Consider the following 12,178-nt stretch of genomic DNA (forward strand, 5'->3'; position numbering starts at 1 on the left):
AAGAAAGCCTTTCAGAACTAGAAAGGATTTACTGCGTAGGAGAGAAATTAGAATAAATATAAGAATCAGAGCAAACAGCACCCCTCTTGGATAAGATTAAGTGCTCCCTGTTTAGGTGAATCCTGATACATATCTAAAAATAACAAATAACAAACAGATCATAGCAGGTCAGACAGCATCCATGGAGAGAGAGCAAGCTAATGTTTCGAGTCTCGATAACTCTTCATCAGAGCTGAAGCGAAGTTTGGAGGGGGACAGCATTTATGCAACAGTGGCGGGTGGGGGTGTTGGAGTACTGGGGGAGTGTAGTATGCTGGGAGAGAAAGGACATTGATAGTTCAGATTAAGCGATCAGAATGTGAGAATGGCAGAACAATGGTGTGTCTCCTGCCAGACCCAAAAGGACAGACAGCCCCACTGGGATGGGGGAGGGGAGAGAGGACATGATAACAAAATATAACAAGCTAAAAGAAAGGGAAGTGGGAACTGATTCACAATTTCAAGATGTTGAACTCAATATTAAGTCCAGAAGGCTGTAAAGTGCCAAGTCTGAAGATGAAATATTGTTCCTCCAGTTTGTGCTGTGATTCACTGGGGCAGCATGCCGAGGACAGGCTTGAGCATATGAGCAGGACACTGTGTTAAAATGACCGGCTACAAGAAGGTGATCCACAAAGATTACAGGAGGTACAAGTGAAATGCTGCTTCACCTGGAAAGACTACTTAAGCCCTTGGATGGTGAGCAGAGAGGAGGTGAAGGGGCAGGTGTTGCACTTTCTGCAGTTACATGGGAAGGTGCCATGGAATGGTTGTGTGATGTTGATCATTGTGAAATGGATTAAGGTGTTCTTGAGAGAACGATCCCTGTGAAATGCAGACAGTGGGAGTGAGGGGAAGGTGTGTGTGGTGTTGGCGTTCTACTGGAGTTGTCTGAAACAATGGAGAATGATCTTTTGAATGCAGAGGCTGGTGGCGGGGGCGGTGGGGGGCAGTGTAGGACTGGAACAAGGATTGTTCCATATACCCCATAAAGAGGCAGCAAAACTGGGACCATGCGGGTGCCCACTGCCACTCCTTTAACTTGGCAGAGATGAGATGAAATAAAGGAGAAATTGCTAAGTGAGAGAATAAGTTCAGCCAGTTGGAGGAGAGAGTTGGTGGATGGGGATGGTTCAGGCCTCTGGTCCAGGAAGAAGCTGGGAGCTGTCAGACCATGCTGGTGGGAAAAGGAGGGATTGGACATCCACGGTGAACAGGAGGCAGTTAGGGCCAGGGAACTGGAAATTGCCAATATGGTGGAGGGCATCAGACAAATTGCAGATATAGGAGGGCAGGGTCTGGGCAAGTGGAGAGAGGATGGAGTCAATGGAGGAGGAAATGAGCTCAGTGGAGCAGGAACAGGCTAATATGATAGGCCTACCTGAGCAGTCTGGTTTGGAGATTTTGGGAAGGAGGTAGAAGCGGGCTGTCCAGGGTTGGGAGACCACCAGGTTGGAGGCAGTGGGGGGCATGTGGTAGGGCAAGATCTCCGGAGGTAACGAGGTCAGTGATAGTCCTGGCAACAATGACTTGATGTTTGGATGTGGGGTCATGGTCCAGGGGAAGATAGGAAGAAGTCTCAGAGTTGGCATTGAGCCTCCACAAGGTAAAGACCAGCACGCCAGACTACAACAGCACCACCTTTGTCAGTGGGTTTGATAACAAAGTTAGAGTTGGACCTAAGAGAGCGAAGTGTGGTAATTTCAGAAGGGGACTGGTTAGAGTGGGTGAGAGGAGCAGAGAAATTGAGACAGCCAATGTCACACCGGCAGTTTTCAATGAAGAGATCAAGGGCAGGTAAGACGCCAGGGAAGGGGTCCAAATGGAGGGTGAAATACTGGAAGCAGGTGAAGGCATCAGTGTCATGAGGTGGGCCTCCATCGTGGTGGTCTCCCAAACCCCAGAGAGTCTGCTTCTACATCCTGCCCAAAATCCGCAAACCAGACTGGCCTGGTAGGTCTGGAGACTGTACTTGATCACATCACGGAAATCTACAGCTCAAAGGAAAAGCTTTTCAGCCCATCGAGTCCACACCAGCTAAAAGCAACCTCCTAACTACTCTAATCTCCATTTTCCCAGAGCCTTGTATGCCTTGGCATCGCAAGTGGACATCTAAATACTTCTTCAATGTGATAAGGGTTTCTGCCTCTCCCACCCTTACAGGCTGTGAGTTCCAGATTCTCCACCACCGTCTGGGTGAAAAACACTTTTCCTCACGTCCCCACTAAACTTCCTGACCCTTGCCTTCAATCAATGCCCCCCGATCAATCATCCCTCTGCTATGGGGAAATGTCCTGGAATCCCTACAGAGTAGAAAACACACCAATGCTTCTGGTTCCTCAGAAGATTAAGGAAATTCAATTCATCCACAAGGTCTCCAACCAATTTTTGTAGATCCACTCTAGCAAGTATCCTATCTGGATGCAGCACAGCCTGATATGGCAACTGCTGTGCCTAAGATTACAAGAATCAGAGTTGTGAACACTACCCAGTCCATCACGTAAACCAGCCTTCCATCTATTGACTGCATCTGTACTTTCTGCTGCCTTGTGAAAGCAGCCAACATAATTAAGGATCCTTCCCACCCCAGTTATATACTCTTCCACCCTTTTCCATGATAACATGTCCCAAGATTCAAGAACAGCTTCTTCCCTGCTGTTATTAGACTTCCACACCTTCAATTGAACACAGCTTGGAACATTAATGTTGGACAGAATTTTATTCGGGATGGGCTGGGAAAACATCCACCATCATCACTAGCAAAACTGAATGTCAACTGACACTGCACGGAAAACAAAATTGTTCACCCCAAAATGCATTGAAAATAAAACTGGAGAGAGTTGATTCCACGTGCAGAGTGTCTTTGCTTCTCTTGTTGTGTGGTACTTTTTCTGATGTCCTTGCATGTCATCAGCTGCTTTTGGTGCAGTGCTTCCAAGTCACTGTTCTTGGAATGTAATAAAAAAAGGTTTCTTCTGTGACCCTCTAGGACATAGTCGCACATCAGTCAAAAATTCAGTGCTATTGTTTGCCGAGTAGCCAGTTTCTCTGTCTCCTTCACTCCTCAGATCCAGACCCTGTGCACGTAGATCATCTTATTATGCATGTCACTGGTTCGAAATCCATGAGTTGCATTCTGCACTATTATTCCCATTTCCCCCCAGTTGCAATAATTAGTAGTGTGTATCAGATGCACTGCAAATATTTACCAAAGATTCTTAGACAGCACCTTCCAAACCCACAAGCACTTCTGTCTAGAAGGACAAGGGCAGCTGATACATCGGAACACCAACCCCTGCAAGTTCCTCTTTGAGCCACTCACCATCCTGACTTGGAAATATATTGGCTGTTCCTTCAGTGTCACTGGGTCAAAATTCTGGAATTCCCTTCCCAAGGGCATTGTGGGTCTATCTACAGCATGTGGACTGCAGCTTACCACCACCTTCTCAAGGGGGTAACTAGGAATGGGTTAATAAATGCTGGGCCCAGCCAGCAATGCCCACTTCCCACAAATAAATAAAAAAAAATGTGTGGTAGATGTGTTTATCTATATGTCTGAATTTGTGAGTATTCTTGTTTATGTACATTTGTGAAAGCCTGTGCGAAAGTGTGAGCCTGTGCGAGAGTATGAGCCTGTGCGAGAGTGAGTGCATGTGAGTTTGTGTGTCTGAGTGTCTGTGTGTTTGTATGTGACAGTGCATATGCGAGCTGTGTGTGTGTGTGTATATGTATGTGTGAGTGAGAGTGTGTGAGAGTCTGAAAGTGTTGGTCTGTTTGAATAAGTGTTTCAAGGATTGATTGAGGTCTACAACATAGAAAAATGTCCTTCGGTCCATCTTGTCTGTGTTGCTCATAAACAACCACCTCACTATTCTATCCCACTTAGTCTCTAGGCTTGGCATCTGAACCCTTCTCAATTAACTCCTTCTTCAATGTGATGAGTGTTTCGGCCTCTCTCACCCTTACAGGCAGTGAATTTGAGATTCCCCACCACCTTCTGGGTGAAAAGGTTTTTCCTCATGTTCCCTCTAAACCTCTCCCCCCTCACCTTTGATCTATGTCCCCACCCCAGTCATAGATCCCCCTTCATGGAGTTTCTTTCTGTCTACTTTGTCTATGCCCCTCATCATTTTATACCTTTCAGTCATGTTCCCCTTCAATCTCCTTTGCTCTAAGAGAACAACCCCAGTCTATCCAATCTCTCTCCATCACTGAAACTTTTCAGTGCAACTTACCAGGCAACATCCTGGTAAATCTCCCTCTGCACCGTCTCCCACTGCTATCACATTCCCCCCTAGAATGTGGATTCCAGAACTGCACGTAATACTTTCGCTGTGTGGCCTATCTGACGTTTTATACAGTTTCAGCATTGCCTCGGCTCTTAAACTCTAGTTTTGTTGAATAAAGGCAAGTACACCTCATATTTCTGTGTGTGTTTGTGTGTATGTATATGTGTATGTGTGTATGAGATAGCATGGAATGAACCATTAACATCAGCCGACAGACCACAAGAACCAAGAAAAGACAGACCCTGCAGGACAAGCTAGCCACACCTACCCACAAAAACGACAACAACAGAATAGACCATCATTAAACGGACCAAATTAGAGGAGACACACAAACTTATAAACAACACCGTCATCGGAATAAAATTCACCAGAGAGGAGGAGAAGAACAAACAGTTCCCATTCCTGGACGTCATGGTAGAGCACAAGACAAATGGGGAACTGCAAACGAAAGTACACCGAAAAGCCACACACACAGACCAGGTACTGAACTTCAACAGTAACCATCCCAAAACACACAAACGAAGCTGCGTGCGAACACTATTTAAAAGGCAACAACACACTGTAGCAACATGGAACTACGCTAAGAAGAAGAAGAATACCTCTTCCAGGTTTTCAAGGATAATGGATATCCAAAGAATTGGATCAGAAGATGCCTACACGAACAGCATCAGAAAGAGACTACACGCCCCAACACACTGATCACACTACCCTATATCAGAAACACGTCGGAACTCACCACAAGACTCCTACGACCGCTGGGCATCAGAGTGGCACACAAGCCCATGTCAACCCTACGACAACTGCTCACCCGAACCAAGGACCCACTCCCCGCCATGGACAGGACTAATGTCATCTACAAAATCCCCTGCAGAGACTGTGAGAAACACTACATCGGACAAACAGGAAGGAAACTAACAACATGAGTACATGAACACCAACTGGCTACAAAAAGACACGACCAATACTCACTCATCTCAATCCACATGGACAAGGAGAGCCATCTTGGGGTTCATGTCCACAGTTCCCTGAAAGCTGCCACCCAGGTGGATAGAGTTGTTAAGAAGGCGTATGGTGTGTTAGCTTTCATTAATAGAGGGATTGAATTCAAGAGACGTGATGTTATGCTCCAGCTATACAAAACCCTGGTTCGGCCACATCTGGAGTATTGTGTCCAGTTCTGGTCACCTCATTACAGGAAAGATGTGGAAGCATTGGAAAAGGTACAGAGGAGATTTACCAGGATGTTGCCTGGAATGGAGGGAAGGTCTTATGAGGAAAGGTTGAGAGAGCTAGGGTTTTTCTCTTTAGAACAATGAAGGATGAGAGGTGACTTGATAGAGGTGTACAAAATGATCAGAGGTATAGATAGAGTGGACAGCCAGAGACTTTTTCCCAGGTAGAGGTAGCTATTACGAGGGGGCATAGTTTTAAAGTGACTGGAGGTAGATATAGGGGAGATGTCAGAGGGAGGTTCATTACTCAGAGAGTGGTAGGGGCGTGGAATGCATTGTCGGAGAGGGTAGTGGAGTCGGCCTCATTAGGGGCATTTAAGCAGCAATTAGATAGGCATATGGATGATAGTATAAGGTAGAGGTGGAGGTTAGATAGACCTTAGGTTTAGGATAAAGGTTTGGCACAACATCATGTGCCAAAGGGCCTGTACTGTTCTAGGTTCTATGTTCTATTTGCATAAAGTGGATTCCAAAGTCTCACAACAGTCCAAGAGAGAGAAAAAACATATCCCCAAATCTGCTTTAAGTGGGTGCCTCCTTTTTTTAAACAGTGACCCCCCCCCCAGCCCAGTTGTAGATCTCTCACAAGAGGGAACACCCTCTCCACATCAACTCAATCAAGCCCCCCTCCGGATCTTATCTGTTTCAATTCAGTCACCTCCAAATTTTCCAAACTCCAGAGGATACAGAGCCTAGTCAGTTTAGTCTTTTCCTCATAAGGCATTTTGCTAATCCCAGGAATTATTCTGGTAAACTTCCTCTGAACTGCTTTCAACGTATTAACATCCTTCTGTAAGGAGCTGTACTGTATAGTACTACAGATGCAGTTATACTACTGTATAACTAAAACATAATCTCCCGAATCTTGCTTTCAAATCCTCAAAATAAACCACAACATCCTACCAGCTTTCCTGATTGTCCCTGCAGACTAACTTTCTGTAATTCATACAGTAGCACACTCAGATCCCTACACATCACAATCATAGAGTCATAGTGTCATACAGCACAGAAACAGACCTTTTGGTCCAATTCATTGATGTCGACCAGACATCCAAATCTGATCTTGTCCTATTTGCCAGCATTTGGCCCATATCTCTCTAAATCCTTCCTATTCATCTACCCATCCAGATGCCTTTTAAATGTTGTAATTGTACCCACCTCCATCACTTCCTCTGGCAGCTTGTTGCAGACATGCACCACCCTCTGCATTAAAAAGTTACCTCTCAGGCCCTTTTTGAATCTTTCCCCTCTTTCCTTAAACCTATGCTCTTTAGTTTTGGACCTCCACCCCAGCCGTGGAAAAAAGTCATCCTATTCAAGATCTCTGCAAACTCTCCCCATTCTGATATGGGTAGAGTTAAACACCTAGAGAAACTTGGCTTGGAATTTAAATTGCTTATGAGTGCATTTTATTTGTTAAATATCACCAGAATGAGCCATATGTTTTGTTGAGAGCAGTTTTGCTTTTTTTTAAATGTGAAAGAACATAATAATTGCAACAGGATCTTTCTTCTAGAGATCAAATCGCTTTTCTTTATAAAGCCACGTATCTAAATCGACTGGAAGGAAAGTTTGGACTGCACACCAAAAGGTAAATAAAGACAGACAAAGCTTACTTGTGAAAGTGTTAAGGTGTGTCTCTTCGTCACTTCATCTGCAGAGAAAATTTTGTATCAGTTAGTTTCATCAGGCAAAGGATTAATGATGAGAAACTTGTACAAATGGCAATGTTTTTTATGGAAATCTGGGCTTCACTTTATTAAGCGGGCCTGACTACTGGACAGAAAAGCAGTCGGAGTTGATTCATAAGGCAATGGGAGACACTGGCAAAGGAAACAAGTTGCAATAATTGATTATAAAATCCTGAAACACATAAAATCTTTCTCGATTGTTTGTTTCTCAATCAGAGGGATGTTTCCAATGACCAGGAAGGAGTGCAGAACCGGGGTCACAGTCTAAAGGAGATGGGGTAGGACTGAGATGAGGAGAAATGTCTTCACCCAGACAGTGGAAGCCTGTGGAATTCTTTGCCACAGAAAGTGGTCAAGGCGAAACATTGAATGTTGCTCAATGTAGGGTATGCAGGATAGTTTGATAATACGTCGGCACAACATGGTGGGCCAAAAGGCCTGTACTGTGCTGTACTGTTCTATTGTCTATAAGGAGTTTTATGGAGTTCTTATGAGCTAAAGGAAGAAAGCAGGGGGACAGGGAACTGAGTTGGATGATCAGCCACAATCCCATTAAATGGGTGGACCAATCTGAAATGGTTGAACGGCCTACTCCTGACCCTGGAGGCAGTAAGGACTGAAGATGCTAGAAGCCAAAATAAATAGATGTGAGGAACAAAAACAGAAGTTGCTGGAAAAGCTCAGCAGGTCTGGCAGCATCTGTGAAGAAAAAATCAGAATTAATGTTTCAGGTCCAGTTCCTCAGAACTGAGGAAGGGTCACCAGATAAGTAGATAGTTGATGCTCAACATCATCCAGGGAAAAAGCAGCCCTGCATGATTGGCACCACATCCACTAAAATCCATTCCTTCCACCATTGATGCTCAGTAGCAGCTGATGTGCTGCAAAAAAATCACCAAAGATCTTTGGGTCTCACCTTCCAAACCCACGACTACTTCCACCTCAAAGGCCAAGGCCAGCAGATATATGGAAATATCACAACCTGCAAGTTCCCCTCCGAGCCACTCATCATCTTTACTTGGAAACATATTAATGCTCCTTCGGTGTCGCTGGGTCAAGATCCTGGAAATCCCTCCCTATGGGTATTGTGGGTCTACCTACAGCAAATGGGCTGCAACGGTTCAATAAGGCAGCTCACCTTCTTAAGGGGGCAACTAGGGAAGGGGGTGAAAAATGCTGGGCACAGCCAGTGTTGCCCACATCCCATGAGTAATTGAAGCACAATTGAAATCACTTGGTCTCTGCTTTGTTGAGTAATTTATACATCCCTGTTAGGGTGCTGCTTTTGGGACAACATGGTGGCTCAGTGGTTAGCACCGTTGCCTCACAGCATCAGGGACCTTGATTCCAACCTCAGGTGACTGTCTGTGTGGAGTTTGTACATTCTCCCCATGTCTGTGTGGGTTTCCTCTGGATGCTCCGATTACCTCCCACAGTCCAAGATGTGCAGTTAAGTGGATTGGCCATGCTAAATTGCCCACAGTGTCCAGGGTTTGTGTAGGTTAGATGGGTTAGCCATGGGGAATGCAGGGTTACAGGGGTAGTGAAGGGGGTGTGGGTCTGGTTGGGATGCTCTTCGGAGAGTCGGTGTGGACTCGATGGGTCAAATGGCCTGCTTCCACATTGTAGGAATGCGATGATACAACAGAATATGTTTGCCAACCACTCTCCTGAATTGACTTGGCTGGACCATTTTTCTTCCCAATGTCTTCTGCTACTTCAGTTAAACATTCCAATCCCTGTTACTGGCGTACTTATATCTACAACCATTTGCCTTCATCAAATTTATCGCCATTGCATTCACTTAATCTGTTGGATGTTTGATGCCAGCAGAGAACTTTCAACAGCTAGAATCATTCTTCCAACTCCAGTTGGTGCTACTCACTTGTGTATTGATGAATTCATGAGTGCAAATTTGACAGTAAGTCTTCAGTCACTGGCACACCACTCAAGCATTGTCTAGTCCAGAATGGTATCTCAAGGTTCAAGCCACAGTTTCCAGCCATGTAGCACCTTTCCGGATCTTGCCATCATAAAGGTTTACCAGCTAATAACCTGCTTCTAAACATGGTTCTAAGCCAAGTGAAACTCAGTAACCAATTAGTGCAGAACAAATTAGCATGGAAAGCAACAAGGTTGATGGGTGGCACGGTGGTTCAGTGGTTAGCAGTGCTGCCTCACAGTTCCAGGGATCAGGTTTCAATTCCAGCCTCAGGTCTGTGTGGAGCTTGTACATTCCCCTTGCGTCTGTATGGGTTTCCTCCGGGTGCTCCAGTTTCCCCTCGCAGTCCAAAGATGTGCAGGATAGGTGGATTGGCCATGCTAAATTGTCCATGGTGTGCAGGCCAGGTGGGTTAGCCATGGCGAATGCAGGGTTAAAGGGGTGGGTCTGGGTTGGATGCTCGTTGGAGGGCTGGTGTGGACTTGATGGGCTGAATGGCCTCCTTCCACACTGTAGGGATTTTATGATGATTCTGTTTTGTTGATGGTGCCCAAGACCATGCATTAAACTCCCCAGCTCTTCAGAAGAAAACTCTTGATATCTTTTCCATCTCAATCCTTACTCCTGGATTTGTACACTAAGGCCGCATTGGATTTGTGACAGAAAGGTAATATTTGTCAATTTCAGTCAAATTTCTTGAGGTGCTAAGTAGGAATATTGATGCAGTTGATACATGGTCTTTAATGAGGCTTTTGTTAAGGTGCCTCATGACAGACTGAACAGAAAAATAAGAGCCAATGGGATCTACAGGAAAACAACCCATGGATCCAAGATTGGCTGAGAGGCAGGAGGCAGAGGGTGTTGGTCTGGAACTCAAGGGTAACAAAATCAGAATGTCTCACCACATTTAAGCAGTTTTTAAATTCTCGCTTGAGTTGTGGGTCAAGCACTGGGAAATGGGATGAGTGCAATCAAATCTTTGTTGGCCAGCACAGAACAGGATTGGCCCAATGGCCTCCATCTGTGCTATGAACATGGATGACTCCATGGATTGGGTGGCCATTACTTCTGAATGCCAACCAACTTCTGTCAAACACACGGACATAGAAAATGCCTTGGGGCTTTGCCCAAAGTGTGTGGCACCATATTAAATGTTCTGGTTGCCTCATTATAGGAATCTTTAGAAAGGGTGCAGAGGAGATTTACCAGGATGCTGCCTGGACTGGAGGACAGGTCTTATGAGGGAGCTAGGGTTTTTCTCATTGGAGTGAAGAAAGATGAGAGGTGACTTGATTGAGGTGTACAAGATGATGAGGGGCATAGATAGTGTGGATACACAGAGACATTTTCCCAGGGTGGAAATAACTATTATGAGGGGACATAATTTTAAGTTGATTGGAGGAAGGTATAGGGGAGATGTCAGAGGTAGGTTCTATTCTTATGTTCTACCTTCCAAAATGAACAACTGCACATTTGCCCATGCTCAAAAATTACACACAGGTTGTAGTCCAACAGGTTTATTTGGAGACCCAAGCTTTCGCAGTCTCGCTCCTTCTTCAGGAGTCAGTGAGAGAGATGGTATCAGACACAGAATTTCTAAGCAAAAGATCAAAGGGTCACACAACTGATGAAGATGATTTAAACAAACATAAGATTCTGTTAAATCTTTAACCAGTTAGAAGGTTTTAATTGATTAATATGTATATGTAGATTCCTGAATTCCTTTCAAAGTAACTGTCCTGAGAGAACTAAAGGTTTTATCAGTTCCCTCAATATACCAGAGTTGACATCCCAGGTCAGACAATGCATTTTAAGTGTGAGTCCTTGTTTAGAATTGACTGTGTAATAGAGTAATATAGTAATAGAGTCATATAGTAATACACATGCAAAAAGGCCCTTCGGCCCAAACTAATCCACACTGACCATGCTGTCCACTCAGCTAGTTCCAATTGCCCGCATTTGGTCCAAATCCCTTTAAGCATTTCCCATCCTTATACCTATCCAAATATTTTTTAAACGTTGCTATTGTACCTGCTTCAACCACTTTCTCGGGCAGCCCATTCCATATATGCACCACTCTATGCGTGAAGGATTTGTTCCTCAGGTCCTTCTTAAATCTTTCCCCTCTCACCTTAAACCTATGCACTCTAGTTTTCAATTCCCCATCCCTGGGAAAAAGACTACATGCATACACTCTATCTTTGCCCTTCATGATTTTATATACCTCAGTAAGGCCACCCCTCATTCTCCTATGTTTCAAGGAATAAAGTCCTTCCTGGCCAATTTCTCCCAATTACTCAGGCCTACTAGTCCAGGCAACATTCTCATAAAACTTCCTTGCACATTTTCCAGTTTGACTGCTGAAGTGTCCCCCCATTTGGGAGGGAACATTCCACTTGGCCATTGTTGCGCAGTGTCCATTCATTCAATGGTGTAGTGTCTGTCTGGTCATTGTCAACAGTGTCAAGGACATTAGGCCTCGGATCTTCGGGTAAACATCCTTTAAGGCGGACTTTGGGATACACAACAGCTCAGAGTCGCCGAGCAGAGGCTGATAGCCAAGTTTGGTACCCATGAGTTCAGCCTCAAATGAGATCTTGGGTTCATGTCACACTGTAGGTGGCCCCACCGCACTACACACTCTCACACATACACACACACACACACACTCTCTCTCACTCAAACACACACATACTCACACAGACCCTCGCTCACACACTCTCTCTCTCCCCCTCACACACACACACACACTCTCTCTCTCTCTCCCACATACACACGCACACACTCTCTCTCCCCCTCACACACACTCTCTCTCCCCCTCACACACACACACACACACTCTCTCTCTCTTTCCCACATACACACAAACACACTCTCTCTCTCACTCAAACACACACATATTCTCACACACACTCTCTCTCTCAGTCAAACACACACATATTCTCACACACACTCTCTCTCCCCCTCTTACACACACTCTCTCTC

General features: G+C 45.0%; 1 protein-coding gene across 2 annotated transcripts in view; it reads right to left on the minus strand.

Annotated features, from left to right (window-relative positions):
• Window positions 1-2,717: 2,717 nt before the first annotated feature.
• Window positions 2,718-12,178, minus strand: part of LOC125486720 — a 35,455-nt gene continuing 25,994 nt past the window's right edge. The window contains exons 6-7 of one of the 2 annotated variants that reach the window (XM_048615513.1): window positions 7,177-7,214; window positions 2,718-3,116 (exon numbers count right to left, since the gene is read on the minus strand). In XM_048615513.1, the coding sequence (XP_048471470.1) occupies window positions 2,979-3,116; window positions 7,177-7,214 (176 nt within the window). In that variant the 3' untranslated portion in view covers window positions 2,718-2,978. The remainder of the gene's footprint in view (window positions 3,117-7,176; window positions 7,215-12,178) is intronic. The other variant, XM_048615512.1, reaches the window with a different exon arrangement.

This window comes from Rhincodon typus, chromosome 32, assembly GCF_021869965.1.
Source record: "Rhincodon typus isolate 14 chromosome 32, sRhiTyp1.1, whole genome shotgun sequence".
In the NCBI taxonomy this organism is placed as follows: Eukaryota; Metazoa; Chordata; class Chondrichthyes; order Orectolobiformes; family Rhincodontidae; genus Rhincodon; species Rhincodon typus.